The 21414-nt window shown below is 34.4% G+C and overlaps 2 protein-coding genes across 2 annotated transcripts; one reads left to right on the top strand and one right to left on the bottom strand.

Moving 5' to 3' along the window:
• The first annotated feature begins 16097 nt into the window (after window positions 1-16097).
• Window positions 16098-18360, top strand: LOC125208071 (CASP-like protein 5A2). Its single transcript, XM_048107622.2, has 3 exons — window positions 16098-16536; window positions 17109-17241; window positions 17847-18360. Exons 1-3 carry the CDS (start codon window positions 16334-16336, stop codon window positions 18036-18038), a joined length of 528 nt encoding a protein of 175 aa, XP_047963579.1. The 5' UTR covers window positions 16098-16333; the 3' UTR covers window positions 18039-18360.
• A 9-nt stretch (window positions 18361-18369) lies between these two features.
• LOC125208072 (acyl-CoA-binding domain protein) lies at window positions 18370-19542 on the bottom strand. Its single transcript, XM_048107623.2, has 4 exons — window positions 19117-19542; window positions 18892-19003; window positions 18696-18758; window positions 18370-18615 (listed from the first exon to the last, which is right to left on the bottom strand). Exons 1-4 carry the CDS (start codon window positions 19248-19250, stop codon window positions 18529-18531), a joined length of 396 nt encoding a protein of 131 aa, XP_047963580.1. The 5' UTR covers window positions 19251-19542; the 3' UTR covers window positions 18370-18528.
• Between the last annotated feature and the right edge of the window lie 1872 nt (window positions 19543-21414).

Raw genomic sequence — 21414 nt, 5'->3', positions numbered from 1 at the left:
ATTAATTTTTTTTTAATTTTTTAATTTTTATTTTTCAACTACATATACAATTCATGTCAACTACACACATATAATTTCAACTATGTGTACAATCCATGTCAACCACACACACAATTCATGTCAACTACACACATATAATGTCAACTATGTGTACAATCCATGTCAACTACATATACAATTCATGTTAACTACACAATATAATGTCAACTACATATACAATTCATGTCAAATAGTATTTATTGAATAAAGTTGTTGACATTTGATGTGTAGTTGACATGAATTGTATATGTAGTTGGAAAAAAATTTAAAAATAAAAAAAAATAAAAAAACAAATTTTAAAAAAAAAAAAAATAAATTTAAGAAAAATTTAAAAAAAATTAAAAAAATAAATAAAATTACAATTATGTCCCTCTGTTGACATAAACTACATGTTGTTGACATTTCACAAATATTCTGGATGAGTGGCTGAGATTGCATCTCAATTCTCAATTAGGTTCATAAATCTCAACCTAACGAGACCCTATATATATATATATATATATATATATATATATATATATAGGATTGTGATCAATTGAGATTATTTAGGCTAATTGAGAAATGAGATGCAATATCAGCCCCTCATTTTTATTAAATGAGTGGTCCAGATTTTGCCACACAATAAATATTTTTAGATTAATTTAATATGAAAGGGCAGAATAGTAATTTATGGTAATTTTAAAAAGCCACTCTAAGCCACTGCACCAGCTTCAGTCGCTTATCCTTCAAGCTTCCGCCGAGCTCGCCTGATCAAGTGACGGCGATGAAACCGCACCGATCATCGGACTTCTCGTTCCAGACGCAGAGAGCGGAGATAGAGAGGAAGATCATGCGCCTCATCGATCATCCGTTTCTCCCTACACTTTTCGCCGAATTCGAAGCTTCGAATTTCTCCTGCGTCGTTATGGAGTTCTGCGTCGGCGGCGATTTGCACACGCTTAGGCATAAACAGCCGCAGAAACGATTCTCTCTCAGCGCCGCTAGGTAATTGACAGGTCCGAGAAGTGCAGTGCAGATTTGTACTGTGATATGTGTCACACGATCTAACAGGTCCAGAGGATTCGACTAGACTTCAAGGGCTAGAAGATCATGAAACTTGCCAGAAAGGGGTCGTTGGGTGCACTCTGTCCCTTCAAAAACCTCAACCCACTATACTATAACTTAGCACAGGGAAGTAAAGGATCGATCCCACGAGGAAGCAGGTGCTACGGAACTGCGTTTGAGGATGTTTTGGAAAGAAGGGTTGGCTGCTGCCACGCAATTTTTGTGGGTCGAGAACTTAAAACTACTGGGTATGAGAGATAAGCGAAACCTTACTCTACCTATTGGGTCTAATAGATCAGGAGAACTTTACTCTACCTACTGGGCCTAAGAAACGAAAGCGTACGGAACATACATGACTCAGAGAAAGTGAGATATTTTAAAATTCTAAGACAGTTGGGGTAAACTTGACTAGACAGACTTTCCTAATTTGGACAGACAAGCATAAAGCAAAAAGCAAGACAAATTTCCTCAAACTACCAGGGTCTGGAAAGCATGCAGAAAAGTAAAAGAGACAAAGTAGATCGTACTGACAGATCTAGCAGATATGCAGAAAAAGTAAAGTACATGCAGAAAAGTACTGACATAAAGCAGATCTGGTTCTAACTACCAACAACTTCATCTTCTTCGGGAATCAAACGAGAATAGCAGATAAAACAGGGTATTAAACACCATGAAAACAGAGCAACCTTAAATCTAAACTTAAAACGAGACTTAAAACGAGAAATTAAAGCCTAAACTAACAGATCTACGCTACTGGACCTAAAGGATGCAGAAACAGAAAGTAAATAGCCATAATCATGCATAACGTAGACATCAAGCACCAAATATGAGAAACTCCAACTCCGAAACACCACGATTCAACAAATCCAAACATCTTCATATGCAAATTCCCAACCTCCAACAACAAACACAGATCTCAGCTCCAAACATTCAACAACAAACAAGAACAAAAGCTAAAGACAAGATATTAACATAAACTCAGAGATATCCAACCAAAAGCAAACATAAACTTCCATAATACTAGAAATAGGTCTGAATCCAGTAGATCAAAGCAAGAAACTAGAGTTGCGAAACTAAAAACCAACAAGTTTTAAACGAAAGCAGATAAGATTGTTTCTTCGCCGCCACAAGGCGGTGTTACACAGCAAAATGACAACGACGATGATGAGAACCACGGTGGCCAGAATCCTCCATGTCCAAGTGCGCAGCAGTCGAAGATGAAAATTTGAAGTAGGGAACTAGAACTAGAGCTAGGAGAGCGTAGAAGTGGCTGTTCGCATTTCTCTTCTTCAAGGTTGAGCTCTTTATATATGTGAGGCTCTGATCCCTAGGGTATCCCCTCTGGTGATTTTACGCTCCTGCCCTTGAGTAAGACTCTTTAAAATAATTTGCTCTCGCTCCATTCTGCTCCTGTCGCCAACTTTTGATTCTCCCAGGTCTGAACGACGACTTCTGATTTTTGCTTCAATTTCATCTCTTTTGCATCTGCCAGGTCAGGTAACAACAACTCCTGGATCCGACAGATTTACTACGCACCTGAACTCAATAACGCACATTAGCGCCCCAAATGCACAGAATTTTAACCCTAAACCGATGCATGAAACGAGCCTTATCAGTAATATTCAGATTTTTCAAAATTGAATTCCACTTAATCGCAAATCCTCAATGAAATCAATTTTTAATTTACTAATTTAGTGTTGTTGCAATTATTTAATTAGTTAGAATTAGTGTATTTTTGCAGATTTTATGCTCCGATTTTGACCTCTCTCTATGCTCTGCCGCTGTCCTCGCCGTCAAGTACCCTGACTTCTTGCCACATCTGCCGTCACCGGCGAAATCCTCTGTCGCGTCTGCATTGACTCTGTTCTCCTGCATCTCCAACCGCTTCATTTGATCTGTGATTTGGTGATGGTAGTGGGGAGGAATTGGATTGGATTTGATTTGGTGATGGCAGTCGGGAGGAATTGGATTGGATTTGATTGGAGAATCAAGCTAAAAAAATGCACTCTAGGTGTTTGGTGATATTCCCCAATTGGAAATTAGTTGCTAAGAGTTAGATTTAAGATCTAACTATCTCCCTTTTTTTTAATGTTAACTAATGTCAACCACATACACAAATTCATGTCAACTATACACATATTTGGCTGAATTGAATTTTTTTATGCAGTTGTTCGAATTTCGATAAATCTCGTTGTATTTGCCTATGACTGAAGGTTCAATTCGTAGGAGAAATAGGCGTACATAGGAGTACACTGCATATTCGGTTCAATTCGGATCTTTTTGAGTTGTGTATATAAGGTGTTTGTGATATTGCCTAAAATATTATTGTTGACATAAATTATATAAGTTGTTGACATAAAGATGTTTATTTTTTACATGAATTATATAGCTTGTTGACATAATAACGTTTGTTGTTGACATGAATTATATAGGTCGTTGGCATAAATTATATGTAAAACGTTGTTGTTGACATAAATAATATACGTCGTTGACATGAAAATATTTGTTGTTGACATTAATTATTTGTAAAATGTTATTGTTGACATAATAGTTGACATAAATAAAGTTTGTTGTTGACATGAATTATATAGGTGGTTGGCATAAATTTTATGAAAAATGTTGTTGACATAAATTATATATAAAACATTGTTGTTGACATGAATTATATGTAAAACGTTGTTGTTGACATAAATAATATAGGTCGTTGACATGAAAATATTTGTTATTGACATTAATTATTTGTAAAATGTTGTTGTTGACATAATATTTGACATAAATAACGTTTGTTGTTGACATCGTAGTTGACATGAATAATGTTTGCTGTTGACATCGTAGTTGACATGAATAATGTTTGTTGTTGACATCGTAGTTCATATGTGAATTATAAGTATTATTTGTTAGTTGTTGACATTTTAATACGAGTTGTTGACATTCGATATTCTCGGTATTGATATGTGAATAGTAAGTGTTATTTGTTAGTTGTTGACATTTTAATACGAGTTGTTGACATTCGATATTCTCGGTATTGATATGTGAATTGTAAGTGTTATTTGTTAGTTGTTGACATTTTAATACGAGTTGTTGACATTCGATATTCTCGGTATTGATATGTGAATTGTAAGTGTTATTTGTTAGTTGTTGACATTTTAATACGAGTTGTTGACATTCGATATTCTCGGTAATGATATGTGAATTATAAGTGTTATTTGTTAGTTGTTGACATTTTAATACGAGTTGTTGACATTCGATATTCTTGGTATTGATATGTGAATTATAAGTATTATTTGTTAGTTGTTGACATTTTAATACGAGTTGTTGACATTCGATATTCTCGTTATTGATATGTGAATTGTAATTGTTATTTGTTGGTTGTTGACATTTTAATATGAGTTGTTGACATTCGATATTGATATTGAAGATTTGAATGTTGAAGATTTGAAGATTTGAAGATTTGAATGTTGAAGAAGATTTGAAGATTTGAACGTTGAAGAATTGAAGATTTAAAGATTTGAAGATTTGAATGTTGAAGATTTGAAGATTTGAATGTTGAAGATTTGAAGATTTGAAGATTTGAATGTTGAAGATTTGAAGATATGAATGTTGAAGATTTGAATGTTGAAGAAGATTTGAAGATTTGAAGATTTGAATGTTGAAGAAGATTTGAAGATTTGAATGTTGAAGAATTGAAGATTTGAAGATTTGAATGTTGAAGATTTGAATATTTGAAGATTTGAATGTTGAATATTTGAAGATTTGAATATTTGAATGTTGAAGAAGATTTGAATGTTGCAGATTTGAAGATTTGAATGTTGAAGAAGATTTGAAGATTTGAATGTTGAAGAATTGAAGATTTGAAGATTTGAATGTTGAAGATTTGAAGATATGAATGTTGAAGATTTGAAGATTTGAACGTTGAAGAAGATTTGAAGATTTGAATGTTGAAGAATTGAAGATTTGAATGTTGAAGACTTGAAGATTTGAAGATTTGAATGTTGAAGATTTGAAGACTTTAGAAAATGATTTCAAATGTATTTTATTTTTGTCCTCTACATTATTAATGAAAAGACAATTATACCCCATTGTTGACATAATGTTATAGTTGTTGACATTAAATTAATCTTGTGAATTAGTGGCTGAGATTGCATCTCATTTCTCAATTATGCCCTAAAATCTCATCCTAACAAGACCCTATATATATATATATATATATATATATATATATAGTTGTGATCAATGTCGAACCCTTCTTAAATACCGAACTAGAGACCAAATTTGGGCCACTCATTTTTCTTAATCTTATGGTTATGATTAATTTAGAATTTATTTAATATTTTTATTAAATAAAAAAAAATTAATTTATTTTTAAAATTTATTTTTTAAAATTTTAAAAAAAAATTAATTTTTTTTATTTTTTTTTAAAAAAAAGTTTAAATTTTTTTTAAATTTTGTTTTTAAATTTTTTTTTTTAGAATTTTTTTTTTCGATAAAAACTTGCTGGTTAAAATAATGAACTAAATGAATGTATTTTATGAAGTAATTTTTCGCATTCATTATATATACTGAATTTACTTCAACTGAAAGATAATTATATCATACTCCCTCCGTCCCACTTTAGGAGTCCCGGTTTACTACTTTTGGATGTCCCACTTTAGGAGTCCCGGTTGGAATATTCCATAATTGGTAATAGGCCCCACATTCCACTAACTTTTTTCCACTCACATTTTATTATAAAACTAATATAAAAAGGTAGGACCCACATTCCACTATATTTTTTCACCAACTTTCCTTTACATTTCTTAATATCCGTGCCGAACTCAACCGGGACTCCTAAAGTGGGACGGAGGGAGTAACACATTATGAAGTAATAAAATAATAAAATGAAGTAATAATATAATGAATTGAAGTAGTAAACTAATGAAATGAAGTAATAAACTAACGGGAATGAAGTAATAGCATGACTGAATGAAGTAATAAGCTAACGGAATGAAGTACTAAACTAATAGAATGAAGTAATAACATGATTGAATGAAGTGATAAACTAACGGAATGAAGTAATAACCCTAAACCCAACTGAAAGATAATTATGTCATAACACATTCTGAAGTAATAAACTAATGGAATGAAGTAATAACATGACTGAATGAAGTAATAAACTAACGAAATGAAGTAATAAGTAACAGAATGAAGTAATAACATGAATAAATGAAGTAATAAACTAACGGAATGAAGTAATAGCACGACTGAATGAAGTAATAAGCTCATAACAATAACATGACTGAATGAAGTAATAAACTAACGGAATGAAGTAATAACCCTAAACCCAACTGAAAGATAATTATGTCATAACACATTATGAAGTAATAAACTAATGGAATGAAGTGATAACATGACTGAATGAAGTAATAAACTAACGGAATGAAGTAATAAACTAATAGAATAAAGTAATAGCATTAATAAATGAAGTAATAAACTAATTGAATGAAGTAATAGCACGACTGAATGAAGTAATACGTTCATAACATACATTCATTTAGTTCATTATGTAGTGAATATAGTTCATTATTTACTCCATCAAGTTTTTAACGAATAAAAAAAAATTAAAATAAAAATTAAAAAAATATAAAAAAAAAATTTAAAAAAATTTAAAAAAAATAAAATTAAAAATATTTTAAAAAAAAATTAAAAATAAAAAAATTTTAAAAATTCAAAAAAAACGTTTTTATTTAATAAAATATTAAATTAATTGTAAATTAATCATAACCATAAGATTAAGAAAAATGAGTGACCATAATTTGGTCTCTAGTTCGGTCTAAATGTATATATATATATATATATATATATAGGGGTGCGTTAAAATGACAACACTCTTAAAATGACAGTGTGACACCACGCTAGACTGCAATATTATATATGCTAGACTGCAATAGTATAAACACTAAACTGCAATCTATAGATTGCAGTCTAGCGTATTGGATATTGCAGTCGGAAAAAAATTGCAGTTTAGTGTATTGGATATTGCAGTCCGTGAAAATTTATCCTTGAGCAATTTTTATGATTGCCACATGGCAGCTTATCATTCGTCCACATGTACAAATGATTGGCTAGGAATGGTGGTATGGTGTTACTTTAAGAGGTGTTATCATTTTAACACAATCCTATATATATATATATATAGGGGAGTGTTATATTGCTAACTCATAACTTAATTGCTAACTACAACTAAATAATAGCCATTAGATATTTAAATTAAGGGCTTAGATCATTAATTCATAAATGTCAATACGATTAACGAAAAACGTCAATAAAGCCATAGTATTAATTCCAAAAAATATCATTAGGGGTATTAATGTCAATTAACTACATGTTTAATTATAATTAAATTTTAAAAGAAATCCCAAAACTTTTAATTCATATAACATATACCAAATTAAAGATAATTTCATAAGGATTCCAATGATATCATACATGCATATGTTTCGACGTCAAAATTTGAAAAAAATTTCAAAATTTTTTAATTTTTTCGTATAGCAGAAAATGTCAACATGTAATATAAAATATGTCAATATAATATATGTAGAATGTCAATATAAGCAATGGGTTAACATTCTTAAAGCATTGTGTTGACATTCTCAAAGCATTGTGTTGATATTTTCGAAACACTATATTGACATTTTCATCCAAAACCTTAATTTGACGTTTTTTTTAATTTTTTTCGATTTAATTAATAAAAACGAAAATTACACGTGGCAAATTGTAGACCACACGTTTTTTAAAATCATGTGGCCTTAAATTAGTTGTAGTTAGCAATTAAATGATGAGTTAGCAATTGATCACTCCCATATATATATATATATATATATATATATAGGAGTGATCACTGTCTCAAGGCCATTAATCACTGAGAAAACCAAAGATATTGCGCCTTTTCCAATTCTTTCGCAGCTAAAAATGACGATGTGTTTGGATGTAAAACCCAACGATCAGAGTATTTTGCTGGCATATAGAGTATTATTCTTAGATTATATACATTCCTGATCAAATTTTCAACTTATTTGGCATGATCATTAAAATTCTTTTGCAGTACGGACTATATTAAGTGGAAGGTTCAACTTACTAATACAAAATATTCCTATAAGCCGCACATACAGAACTAAATTATAGTAGTAGTGCTTTTTGTTTTGTCAACAACAAAACAAGATATTTTTCTAAATACATTGTAAACTCTTTACATTTAATTAAATTGAATGGGCCATAGACATTAAAGGGAGATAATCAAGAAGGCACTACTAACCTTGTAAACAAGCTTCCTCATATCTTCGCAATAGAGTAGCCATGCTACGTTCTACACCTGATCATGTGTTACTACCAACACTATTTTCGTTTTTTTTTGTTCCTATACGTCATATCATGATTATGAAATTTATATACTTTGTCATCTACTATATATAATCTTAGTATAGTAATAGTCTCATAGATATACTGATATAGTCCATCGCATAATATTAGTCACTTTAACTTTTTGTACATTGTGAAATCCATATTTTACGTACTAACAATACTCTAATCACGTTTTTTTTCTATTTTTTTTTACTTTACAAATTATGCATTAAAACTCATTTCATCTCTAAAATCTCTATTTTTAAGGAATGAAAAGACTTTGAATTTAAATACAAGTAGTTGAGATGTTATTAATTGAGAATGAGTAAAACCATATTAAAGAGAGAAAATTACTAGAATAGGAGAAACCTAATTTTTATGGACAGATAATATGACTATTGATCGTGAATATATAGAATATTGCATAAAAATAATATTTTATTTTTTTAATTTTTTGTTCCTCTCTTGATACTTGATAGGAAAAAAGAATAATGCCCCCAATGAAATATTAATAATTCTGATCATTAATCACAAGAAACTACTCTTAATCTTAATCTCTGTGTTTAAAAAGTTTGATTCAATTTAATTAGGAAAAATTGAGACATAATTATATGATAAATTGAATAAAATATTATACTATGTGTGTTAGTGGATTTATTGCACTTAAATGCAAGAAATTTATAGCCCAGACAAAGTTTTATGACCATCTTCACTTTTCACTTCTCTCTATTTTAAAATCTCCACACTTCCCCTAATTATTATAAGAAATAAAAAAAATCCTCTTTACAGAATATTCCCTCTGGCCCATTCAATATATCCACAATCTTGAATAGAATGGGATTTTAGAAAAAAATTGTTAGGTGAAATAATTGAGAAAAGTGTAGTTAAATATTTTAATAAGGAGACAGGAAAGAGAAATTTATTTCTAAATATAAAAAGTGAACGTCTTGAATGAGACAAATAAAAAAGAAATGTGAACATCTTGAATTAGACTAATGAAGTACTACATCTTCATTAAAATAATAGTACAAGATATATTTAATTTATTTTAAATATACAATATGTAGAATAGGGTAGTGAAAAAATGCAAACTCTAATATTGAACAAACTACAAACAATGATCTGAATCATCAGAAAATGTCAACAAATGACAAGATAATAGTAATAGAAAATGTCAACACAATGTCAACACAACATCAACCGTTGACACTGTGTTGACATTTTTTTTGCTATTATTTTGTCATTTGTTGACATTTTTAATGGTCTAGATCATAGTTTGGAGTTTGTATAATATTTAGAGTTTGCATTTGATTACATCCCTGTAGAATAACTATAATACTTAAATATAAATGATTTAACATTTATTCTGGAGTAATACATTTTTTTGTTAATTATAAAAGGGAATGTTACTTTTATTGTTATGTATATTATGTAATGGGTTATTGGCGTATAAATACATAGACTTTAATTCAATACTTTTTACATTTTTTTACCTTAATTTTTTTTTGGATGTAAATGCATGAATTTTGAAATTTTTTGTGTTTTGCTCGACAAACAATTCTGATTAAATTAAAGCAGATGTGCAGTACACTTTGCAATATTACAATCTACGTGGAGAAAGATAACAAATTAATTTAACATTTTATTAGCCGGCAAATACACGAAGTTTCAACATTTTTTGATATTTCACTTAAACTTTCATTTTTCTTAATATAAATACATTAACAATGAGATTTTCTAATTTAGTGAATTATTTTGTGAATTGCTCTAATTTTACCCTTATCTAAAGTGTAGTTTTTTAGACAGAACTTTTTTTAATTGTAAGGAATTACGTCTAATGTCTTGGAAATTAATACGGAATAAATTTTAAAGATGTTATAATTGAGATATTTTAATTTTTATGTTTCAAATAGCATTTGGTTAAAATAATACTCCCTTCGTCCCCCATAATTTGTCACCATTTGACTCGGCACGGGTTTAAAGAAATGTAATAGAAAGTGGGTTGAAAAAGTTAGTGGCATGTGAGTCATACTTTTATATATGAGTTTTATAATAAAATGTGAGTGAGAATGGGTTAGTGGAATATGAGGTCCACTACCAAAAATAGTAAAAGTGAAAGGTGATAAATTTTTAGGGACGGACGAAAAAGGAAATATGTGACAAATTTTCAGGGACGGAGGGAGTAGTTTTTTCATTTTTTTTTTGGCTAATACTCTATTGTGATTTACAGTGATTATATAAGAATTTGCAACATAAATTTTCATTTAATTAGATAATTTTCTTTATTTAAATGATGTATAGTTTAAAAAGTTAATGAATTATTATTAAAAAAGTGCTTTCTTCATAAATTAAAATAAATATAATGGAGTACTTATTGGGAATTAAATCAAAAAAATCTTAGGTGAAAAGTTAAAAAATCAAAAAGTTTGGGGGAAATTATAAAAAATTTCAAAGTTCAAAAAATGCCCTTATCATCTATTCAAACGACGTCATTTTAATACTTGTCATTTTTTTCCACACTGGCATTTCCGACGAATACGCCAACTTCAATTTAAAGAAAAAGTAATTGTTGAGTAAAAAAATCAGATAAACTCAAAGTTCATGTATTTAGATTCAAAAATTAAAATTTGGGTGAAAAACCAGGAAATGTTGAAAGTTCATATAGTTACAAGCCAATAATATTCAAGTAGATCCCACTAGGGATGGGCATTCGGGTTTCGATTCGATTTTTTGTCAATCCGAACCAAACCCGAACAACCGAATTTAGTTCAAAACCCAAACCGAACCGAACCCAAAAAATCAAAATCGACAAACCGTAAACCGAACTTCAAAAACCGAACAAAACCGAAATTTTCAAAAAAATAAAAAAACCAAAAAAATAGCATATATATATATATAATTTAATTTATTTTATATATACTAATAGAATATAAATATATATACTCTCTCCGTCCGTCATTAGGAGTCCCATTCATGGGCGGCACGGGTTTTAAAAAATGTTAAGAAAAGCGGGTAGAAACGAGTTAGTGGAATTAGGGTCCCACTTGTATATATTAGTTTTAAATGAAATGTGAGTGAAATGAGTTAGTGGAAGGTGAGACCCTATTACCATTTATGGTAAAAGTGAACCGGGACTCTTATTCGCGGATGAACTAAAATAGAAAAATGGGAAAAATTAATAGAATATATGAAATACATATTATATAAAATATATTAAAAGAATATATATTATATATGATATAATATATGAAATTAATAGAATAAATATATATAATATTATATTTAAAATATAATTCGGTTTTTCAGTTTTTTTTTCGTCCGAACCGAATTGAACCGAAAAACCAAAATTTTTGTATTTTTAAGACTGAACCGAAACAAAAAACCAAAAAAATTGAACCGAATTTCAAAATTTCAATTTAATTCGGTTCGGATATTCAGTTTTCGGTTTTTTTCTCACCCCTAGATCCCCCCATCGGGTTAGTCCTACTCGAATTGGGGGGAATTGGGTATTTAAAAAAATTACATACTCCCTATCTGTCATTAAATGTTTCATTTTTCATTTTCCGTCTACTTATCAATAAATGTTTCATTTCACTTATACTATTTTGGTGTGTGGACTTCAAATTTCACTAACTCATTTTATTCATATTTTATTATATGATCAGTACTCAGTTATGTCCCCGGTAAATGCCTCATATTTATCTATTTGGATGTATCCCAATAAATGTCTCATTTTACTTTTACTATTTTTAGTAATTGGACTCCACTTACCATTAATTTATTCTATTCACAATTATTATAAAATTAACACTATATAAAATTATAGCCCACACTCCATTAAATCTTTCTATCTATTTCATTAACAAAGTTAAAAAATTTGTTAAAACCTGCGGTGTGGTCAAATATGGGACATTAATGAGGTCCACAAAGAGTATATAAATATATGACCCCAATTTCACTATCATTTTTTGTTCACTTTCTTTCACATTGTCAAACAATTTTTTAAAACGCAAGCCAACAATTTTTTAAAACACAAGTCAATCCACTGTGAGATACGTTATTTGAGCTATTTTTCTATTTCAAAAAGTTTCAAGTTAATTGAGGCATTTTTATCTTTTGGCAAAAAGTAACCATCTCTCTTACTTTATTATCTTCTCTTATTTATTCTCTTTTCATCTCTCTTACTTTATTCACCATCTATTTAACATACTATTCTTAGTCTATGTACCTAAAAAAAGTGTCTCAATTAACAAGCAACTGATGGAGTATTTATTTCTGGATAGAGAAAGTACAATGTAACACTATAGAAAAAAGAACACTGCAGAATATTGTGTTAATATTTCTGTAAAAATATTTCCCTCATCTCACTCTAAGTAGTAGAGTATTTCTAACCCGACACAAGTTTTTATGCAGTTTTATTTTGTGAATTAAGTTAAAAGATAATCCGGTAAAAGAGAATAAAATAAAGATAATATGTACTCCCTCCGTCTCCTATTAATTGTCTATTTTTGTTATCTTCGCTCGTCTTCCATTAATTGTCCACTTTTACTTTTTACTCTCTCGTCCGTGAAATGTTGTCCACATTGTTTTTTTTCCACTTTTGATAAATAAAGCTCACTTTCCACTAACTCATTACACTCGCATTCTATAATAAAACAAATATATAAATGTGGAACCCACATTTTACTAACTTTTTCCACTCACTTTTCTTTACATTTCTTAAAATTTGTGCCAAATCAAAGGTGGACAATATTTTTGCGTACGGAGGGAGTATCATAAATGGTAGGTCTCACATTCGACTCACATTATACTCCCTCCGTGTCTTATAATTTGTCACCATTTGACCCATTACGGGTTTTAAGAAATGTAATAGAATGCGGGTTGAAAAAGTTAGTGGAATGTGAGTTCTACTTTTATATATTAATTTTATAATAGAATGTAAGACAGAATGAGTTAGTGGAATGTGAGATCCACTATAAAAAATGGTAAAAATGAAAAGTGACAAATTTTTAGGGACAGACGAAAATAGAAATAAGTGACAAATTTTCAGGGACAGAGTAGTATTATAAAACTAATATACAAAAGTGAGACTCATATTCCACTAACTTATTCAATTGACTTTACTTTATACTCCCTCCGTCCATGAATATAAGTCCTATTTACTTTTTAAATAGTTAAAGTGGAGAAATGATAAAGTAAGACATAATAATGTACACAAGAGTAAAAAAGTAAACGGGACTCTTATTTGTGGCCAGAGGGAGTATTTATTACCCCCTCCGTCCTTGAAAATTTGTCACTTATTTTCATTTCCGTCCGTCCTTAAAAATTTGTCACCTTTCACTTTTACCATTTTTGGTAGTGGACCCCATATTCCACTAACTTATTCTCATCCATATTTTATTATAAAATTAATATATACTTCCTCCGTCCGCGAATAGGAGTCCCGTTTTTCCATTTAGGTCCGTCCGCAAAAAAGAGTCCCTGTTCACTTTTACCATAAATGGTAATAGGGTCCCACCTTCCACTAACTCATTCCATTCACATTTCATTTAAAACTAATATATACAAGTGGGATCCCTATTCCACTAACTTTTTTCCACTCACTTTTCTTAACATTTCTTAAAATCCGTGTCGCCCATGAATGAGACTCCTCATGGTGGACGAAGAGAGTAAAAGTAGGACTTACGTGCCACTAACTTTTTCAACTCACTTTCTACTATATTTCTTAAAACCCGTGCTGGATCAAGTGGTGATAAATTATGGGGGGCGGAGGGAGTACTAGAGTATCTCCAATGGCGGCTAGCGGCCGGCTAGCCGATTCCCAGGCGCTGGCCGGTCCACTAGCCGACCATTGCAACCTGCGAGCGGTAAATCGGCGAGCCGATCGGTTAGCCCACGCCGATTTGCGGGTGCTAGCCGATCCGCTGGCCGCCATTGTAGGCTCCCGATCGACCAACGCCATTTTTTTTTTTAATTTTCGAATCTCTATATATACGCGATATGCACGTCATTTTCATTCGCACCACTTGTTTTAACGAATTTCTCTCTCTCTTAATTTCTGTACAAGAGCAATAACGTGAAATGGAGAACAACAACAACTCTCCTCAAGTGCCTCTAGTCACGAGCAGGTCGCAAACTCCCACGGTACCCGTGGGAGGTGGATAGGGTCCGATGGGCAGGTACTACAATATGTACCATTGGCCGCAGATGATGCTGGGGATGGCAGCCGGGGGTAGTAGTATGTCGGGGTGACATGGGGTGCAGGGCGTGCAGGGGGTGCCGGGGATGCAGATGATGCCAGGGTGTATGCCGGGGATGCAGGTGATGCCGGGGTGGCAGCCGGGGATGCAGGGGATGTAGAGGGTGCATTCGGGGCTACAGGGGATGCCGGGGGAGGAGGGACAATGTCATCGCCCTAGTCTTGACTTTTTGACTGCTTCTTCCCACACATCGACCCCAGTGGAGACACAATTCACTGGGATTGAAACTTTCTCCTTAGAGGAGTTGGGGATAGATCTCGAGGATGCGGACTCTCCCATTCAAATAGGGGGAGTAGGTCGGGGTCGGGGCGCACCGAAGAAGAAGAAGAGGGGCAAGGGCAAAGGGGTTGTCGGCGAGTCGTCGCAGCCGGTTGAGGACGGCAGTTCGGGTAGGGTACGGAGAAAGTGGACGGATGAGGAGAACGTCGCGCTGTCCAAGGCTTGGGTGAGTGTTTGCGATGATCCCCTCTAGTAGAACAATCAGATGATCATCAACTTGTGGTCTAAAATAACAGCATCCTACAAACATTTTGCCCAGACGGGAAGCCACACAGCGGGGGTAGTGCCGGAAGCAGTGGGATCGAATAAGGGTCGCGATCTCCCAATATGCGGGCTTGTACTCCAACAACCTCCGCATGAAGACCAGTGGCCAAACTGGCAATGTCTAAGGAGGATGGCGGAGGCCGCCTTCCCCTTGAAGGGGGTTTATAAGGAGTTCACCTACTGGAACTTCTATGAGGTGCTGATGGATTCTGAGAAGTTTTGGGCGGGTGTCGATGCTGGCTGGCCAAAGAAGCAGCGGTTGAACCTCGCCGGTGATTACAGCAGCAGCGGTGGTTCCCATTCGCTCCCCGACGATGCTCAGGAGTTCCCGTCCCCTCCATCGTTTACTCGCCGCACTCGCCCGGTTGGTCAAAAGAGGGCGCAATGGGGAGCTAGGGGAGTCGCTTACGGGTCCTAGGAGGTCCAGGTGGCATCCCCCTACTGCCAATCGTCAGCCGAGCTCTCCCGCCTCGCGCGTCAACAAACGCAGGTGAACATGTGGAAAATCATAGGTGAATGGCGGGCGGCAACTGACCCTGTGGAGAAGGGGTTTCTTCATGATCTCCTCCAGAGTGTGCGGGCCGATTTGGCTAGCACACGTAGGGAGGCGGGAGACGCCGGGGACTCAGATGCGGCAGATTTGAGGTTCCCAGGTAGCGGCGACGAGGAGTGAGGCGGGGCTCGTGTGTGGAAGCTGGAGAGTTTCTTTTAATTATGTAATGTTTTTAATATAATTTTTTTTAATTTAAATAAAATTATTGCATTTTCCTTTTCCCCGTATCTTAAAGTTGCTAACCACAAAACACGCTTCAAGCAAAACCACTTGAAGCAGCAGCAGTGGTGATTGCAACTTGCAAGCTTGCTTAGTTTATCAGACACCTGAGCTTACCCACCCACCGTCGTCACCACTCTGCGCCTCCGCCACATTTATTCTCATTCCTTTTCCACTATAACAAAACCACAATCAATCAAATTTTGTCTTCTTCTCTTCCCATTTTATCGTCACGCTTTATAAACAAACATTTATTCCAAGTGTTGAATCGATGGGCGAATACTGAAGGAATAACCAAATGAGCGGCCCGGCGGTGCACCCGGTGGAGGCTCCTCCGCCGACCACGGAGGCCGCGCCTCCTAGGGTTAGGATGAAAGATGTTCAGGGAATGTCCGGCACCACCGGCGCTCTCGTCCTCCGCCTCTGCCAATTCGCCTTCGCCGCCATTTCCCTGTGCGTCATGGCCACGACTTCCGATTTCCCCTCCGTCACCGCCTTCCGGTGAACATTTAACCGACCTAATTTCTCGATAATTTGATATTTTGCCTGTAATTAGGGTTTAGGGTTTGGTAAAGTTTTTATAAGTATTGAATTTTGCCTGTAATTTGATATATTGAATTAAAATCTCTCCTTTTTTTTAGCTTGTGGTTATAGATGGTGTTGATAAACGATAACTATCTCGGGATTATGCAGTAGATGACTAAATGGCAGAGCAATTGTAGTGTTTTCTAAGTGTTGCTAGTTTAGAATTTGCCCTTAATCACCATGAGGAGACCTGAATATGCTTCTTTTTGTGAATATTTATGTTAACGGAAAACTTTTATGTTATCATGGCTTCATCGAAGGTGAAATGAAGTTGCTATGTTAGATCTTTTATACTTTTTGGATGTGTTGTTGGTTGGGGGCAATGTGGAATTAGCTCGTATACTTGGCCGGGATGGTGCATTTAATGAAGTTGCAGTTTATCTCGTCTAACCTTTTTATGCTTCTATTTGTAGACCACTTTTTCTTCTTGATGAGATGTGGTATTTTTCGGAACAGATTATTAATAAAAAGAACTTCTTTTGTGTTAGCTACCTTGTTGGTGCTGTTGGTTTGCAAAGTATATGGAGCCTGTCTCTGGCCCTCACTGATGTATATGCTCTCATGGTGAGGCGAAGTTTCAGAAATTCTGGAATTGTCAGTTTATTTGCTATTGGTGATGGGGTAAGAAACTGTCCTAAAAGTTCTTTAGTGAAGTGCCTTTTTTTTGTAAATGGTTTCTTTGGTAGTTATGTGTTTGGCCTTGATCATTTTAACCTTAGCATGTCTAGACTCTCTTCTTGTAGTTGTAAAAGCCACACATGTGCACTTAATTTCAACTTTAGGTGTTGAGATAGTATGTTACATTGATATAGTTTTAGTGATACTTGTTACTTTATTCCTTAGCATGTCTGTAATGTTTGCCAATCTAAAAGATGCAGTACTGCAACTATAAGGTGATTTTTTGGTGATTTTTTGTCAATTCTTTATAACACACATAGTATTAAATTTCATTATTTAGTCATTTGAGTTATTTTCAACTATTAGCTGTTAGTTGTAGTGCTGTACTGGAGTTCCCTCAAGCTCTTATATGTGGTCAGTATTCACTTACATTCTTGTATATGTCATTTTCTTTATTAACTAATCACCCTTGCAAAATTTTCAGTCGATTTTGAAGCTTATTTCTAATGCTTATGTTAGCTGAAGATTTTTGCACTATACAATTGTATCTCAGTCCAGTGCGATGCACCCTATCCCATTCTTCTAAATGCATATACTGTCTACTGCAGATCACTTCCACGTTGACATTCGCTGCAGCCTGTGCATCAGCTGGTATCACCGTCCTCATCGGAAACGATCTTGATAAATGTAATCTCAACCACTGCACAAGGTTCATGTCGGCTACAGCCATGGCTTTTCTGTGCTGGTTTGCTGTGTCTCCTTCATTTCTACTGAATTTTTGGTCTCTGGCTTCTCGATAGCATGTTATACAAGCATCGCAAAATAAGAAGTATCGCGAGACTTGATGATTGATTGCATTTCGCTACTTGTTTCTGCACCCTTTTGCCTCTATTGGTCAAGCAAATAGATAGATCCCTATCACTGATTCGGTGGTTTTATAGAATTCGTGGAAAAGTTACTGTTTCCACATCCGATGCTGATTATCGAGAATAGGTGTGTGTTTAGATCTTGGTTCCAGTTTTGTTTTTAAATCTGGTCACAATGTGAAACAGTGTTGTTTTGAACATACATTTAGTTTTTATGTGGAATGGAAGTTTGGATGAGAAATCATCTGCAGTAGAACCATATTCGTTTATAGTAGCGCTGAAAAACATATTCGCATTCATAAATCTGTTGAAATGCAAATACAAACTGGCATTGGCAGCACAAAATAATGAGCATTGGTATTGGATCTGAGTCTGGGGATTTGAGGATCCAAAAATGTTTGAAAACGCCAAGCGAAATCGGGCATCACATGTTGCGCAGACTGCATTTTAGTTTCTCGGATTCAAGCTCTTGTTTTAACGACTCTACTCGCTCGAGCAAATCCACATTTTCCTGGCAATGAGCATTTTCAGACGAAGTAGTAAGTATCTCATAAACCAAAAATATAGTAGCTGAAAAGATGAGGGAGGCACCTTTTGCAACATTTCCATTTTCTTGTTTAGGACCTTTGTCTTTTCTCCAGTGGCCTTCTTAATCTATGCAAACAAGGAGGGGCTAACGTAAAATACAAAAAATAACAAACTAAACAATGTTCCTAAAATTGGTTAATTTAGCAATTTCAATGAAACATATACTAATAAAATTCTGGGAAAAAAAAGAAGCACAAACTTGGTCGAGTTCCGTATAGCACTTGGCAGCCTTGTCAAACTCCAAATCAAACCTTCTTCTCCATTCTGCAGATTCATCCATGGCTTCTCTGTTAGCAAGATCAAATTGTTGCCTACAACCAAGTAATCGAACACACTAGTCAAATGTTTGAATTCACCTAACATCAATTCACCAACAAATTCTGATTCAAAAAATGAGTAAATTGAGCAGCAAAAATGAAGAAACCTCAAAAGCTGGGAATCGTTTGAAGAGATTATCCGATGGATAGCCCAAAGGCGGAAGTGAATGGCGATTCCCAAAAGCAAAAGGAACCCTAGAGCTATGAATATATGGCGCCGCTGAGGCTGAGCCCTCCCCATTTTCTTCAAATTTTTTCAAATGTTTATGCAATTGATTTGTGCCCTATACACCTATACATATATCCCTACATTTCTTCCCACACAATTCATCAATCAACTCTTTTCTTTACTTGTCTTTGTAATATTCTTTTCAATCCAATCCTTCGAAAACAAACCTTATAGATATAGGTCAAATCTCATCTAATTCATCTCTGAAAATCAATTCCCGTCAAATCTTTAACTTCAACTAAAATCAGAGTGGCTCCAAAGTCCAGACAACCAAAATTTATCGCCTTAATTATGAAAATGTAAATTTTCGGAATCACACATTTTTCATATATGTGTGTGCTAGTATTTGAATGTATCATTTAGAATGGGCCTCGTACAGGCCATTACACAATTAAATGGGCAATGGTTTAGATTTTGAGTGTTTTTAATAATCTGCCATTTGAATGGGCCTCATATCCATGTTTATAACAGCGTCCATTATAGTTAAGCCCGTGGCCGGCCCTGGGCCAAGCCACAAAACTTGGCCGATGCCACAAAACTTGTCCGGGCCACCAAAAAACTTGTTCACACTATAGTGGACAAGCCCAAGCCATCAAAGATTAATTTTTTTTTCATTTTTTGAGGTATTTTAATATAACTACAATAAAAATTAACGGACTATAATAATTATAAAAAGATGCATAATTTAATAAAAAACAAAAATTAAAACCAAATCTTCGTTGTATTATAGAAAGGGGTAAAATTATACAACGATTTTTTTAAAAACACTAAAAAAACACCGAAAAGACACACCGCCACCGCCGCCTACTCGGTAGCGTCATCAGAATCTGCCGCTTCTTCTTCACCAGCTGCATCGCCATCGCCGTCACCGTCGCCGCCCTCAGCTCCCGCCGCCGCCGCTACCTCCCACCCCAACCTCGACCTCAGTCTCAATATGAGTTAGTAGTACATCCGCTTGGTGGGTGGGTCGGCCGACTTCTCATACAAGGACAAAGTATCATGAAGTTGCTTCATCATCTGCCCCTCCAGGGCGGGATGCAGACGCGCCTGCAGCAGAGTGTTGGGAGACAGATCTAGCGTCTCGGATTGAGGACTGCTTCTCCTATGGACGTGGGCGCCTGGAGAGTGATGCGAGGGGCTCCTCCAAAACATCGTCGTTGAGGTCGAAGGGATGTGAGCCGCTACTACTGCTGTAGTTGCGGGCCCTGTCGAGTCTTGTACGTTTCGCCCTAGGAGCAATCTCTTCCTCATAGATGGCTTTGAATTTCGAGGAGTCCCGCAAACCGTGGAATTCTTCCCAGTAGGCGAACTTGGGGTTGACTTCAGTATTGTACAACTGCATCGACAACGCTTTTATGTCGTCTAAGAAGGGGTTGGCAGCGGAAGCGCTCACATAAATCAATTACGTAATAATTCTGATCTATTTAGCAGATTATTTAGACAAATTCTATTCGCGTAATTATCACATGTATCATGCTCATAACTCAAATAAAACATGCTTTAAATTAATTAAAACCTAAAACATGATTTTCTACGGTTTAGCCATTATACCTTGATGATTCTCCAAAGAATTGAAGATAGCTAGCGCCTTCTCCACGTGAAGATCTTTAGTACAAAACCACAGATCTTCTGTTTGGTTCCCGGACTGTGAACTGATATCTGGGTGGGCTAATCTCACCAGTGTACTAGGACTTAAATAAAGAAGACAAAAATCCTTTCCCACGGAGGAGAAGAAATCGCCCCTTTTCTATGAAGAGAGGGGTTCGAAATTTTTGGAAGAACAATAAGTGTGTTTTCTGTCTCCTTTATTCTCCTATTTATAATAAGACACATATTAGGCCCAGACAGGGATCTATGGAAGGCTTTGGATATGGGCTCCTCCAATTAGCTTTTTACTAATTAAATTAAACCCAATTTAATATAAGCTTATAATTGGAATATTACGAGCAGCCACTACAGAAGTAATATTGCACTCCCCATCCAAATCCAAAATTATAAGTACTTCGGGTTTCCATTACTTGATATTTATTTTCCGCGCTTAAGATAGAAACATCCATTAATTAATTATTGTCTGCTATGGACTTAATTAATTAATATCTTATTTATTCCAAGAGAGGACTCAACAAGAAAATCTTATTTATTATTCATAGAGTAATTAAACTCCAACTAGCTAGGT

The sequence above is a fragment of the Salvia hispanica genome, chromosome 6 (assembly GCF_029641045.1).
Source record: "Salvia hispanica isolate PSC_SH4W2 chromosome 6, Shi_PSC_v1, whole genome shotgun sequence".
NCBI classification, from domain to species: Eukaryota; Viridiplantae; Streptophyta; class Magnoliopsida; order Lamiales; family Lamiaceae; genus Salvia; species Salvia hispanica.
Note: the sequence above shows the minus strand (reverse complement) of the source record. Positions and strands in the feature narration are given on the sequence as shown.

Coding starts and splice junctions, on each gene's coding strand:
- LOC125208072 (XM_048107623.2), bottom strand. CDS start 19,250: ATGGGGAGGGCTCAGCCTCAGCGGCGCCATATATTCATAGCTCTAGGG. Junction 18,759..18,891: donor GCTATACGGAACTCGACCAA/GTTTGTGCTTCT, acceptor TTGTTTGCATAG/ATTAAGAAGGCCACTGGAGA. Junction 18,616..18,695: donor AAATGGAAATGTTGCAAAAG/GTGCCTCCCTCA, acceptor GCTCATTGCCAG/GAAAATGTGGATTTGCTCGA.
- LOC125208071 (XM_048107622.2), top strand. CDS start 16,334: ATGAGCGGCCCGGCGGTGCACCCGGTGGAGGCTCCTCCGCCGACCACG. Junction 16,537..17,108: donor CCCTCCGTCACCGCCTTCCG/GTGAACATTTAA, acceptor CTTTTGTGTTAG/CTACCTTGTTGGTGCTGTTG. Junction 17,242..17,846: donor TATTTGCTATTGGTGATGGG/GTAAGAAACTGT, acceptor TGTCTACTGCAG/ATCACTTCCACGTTGACATT.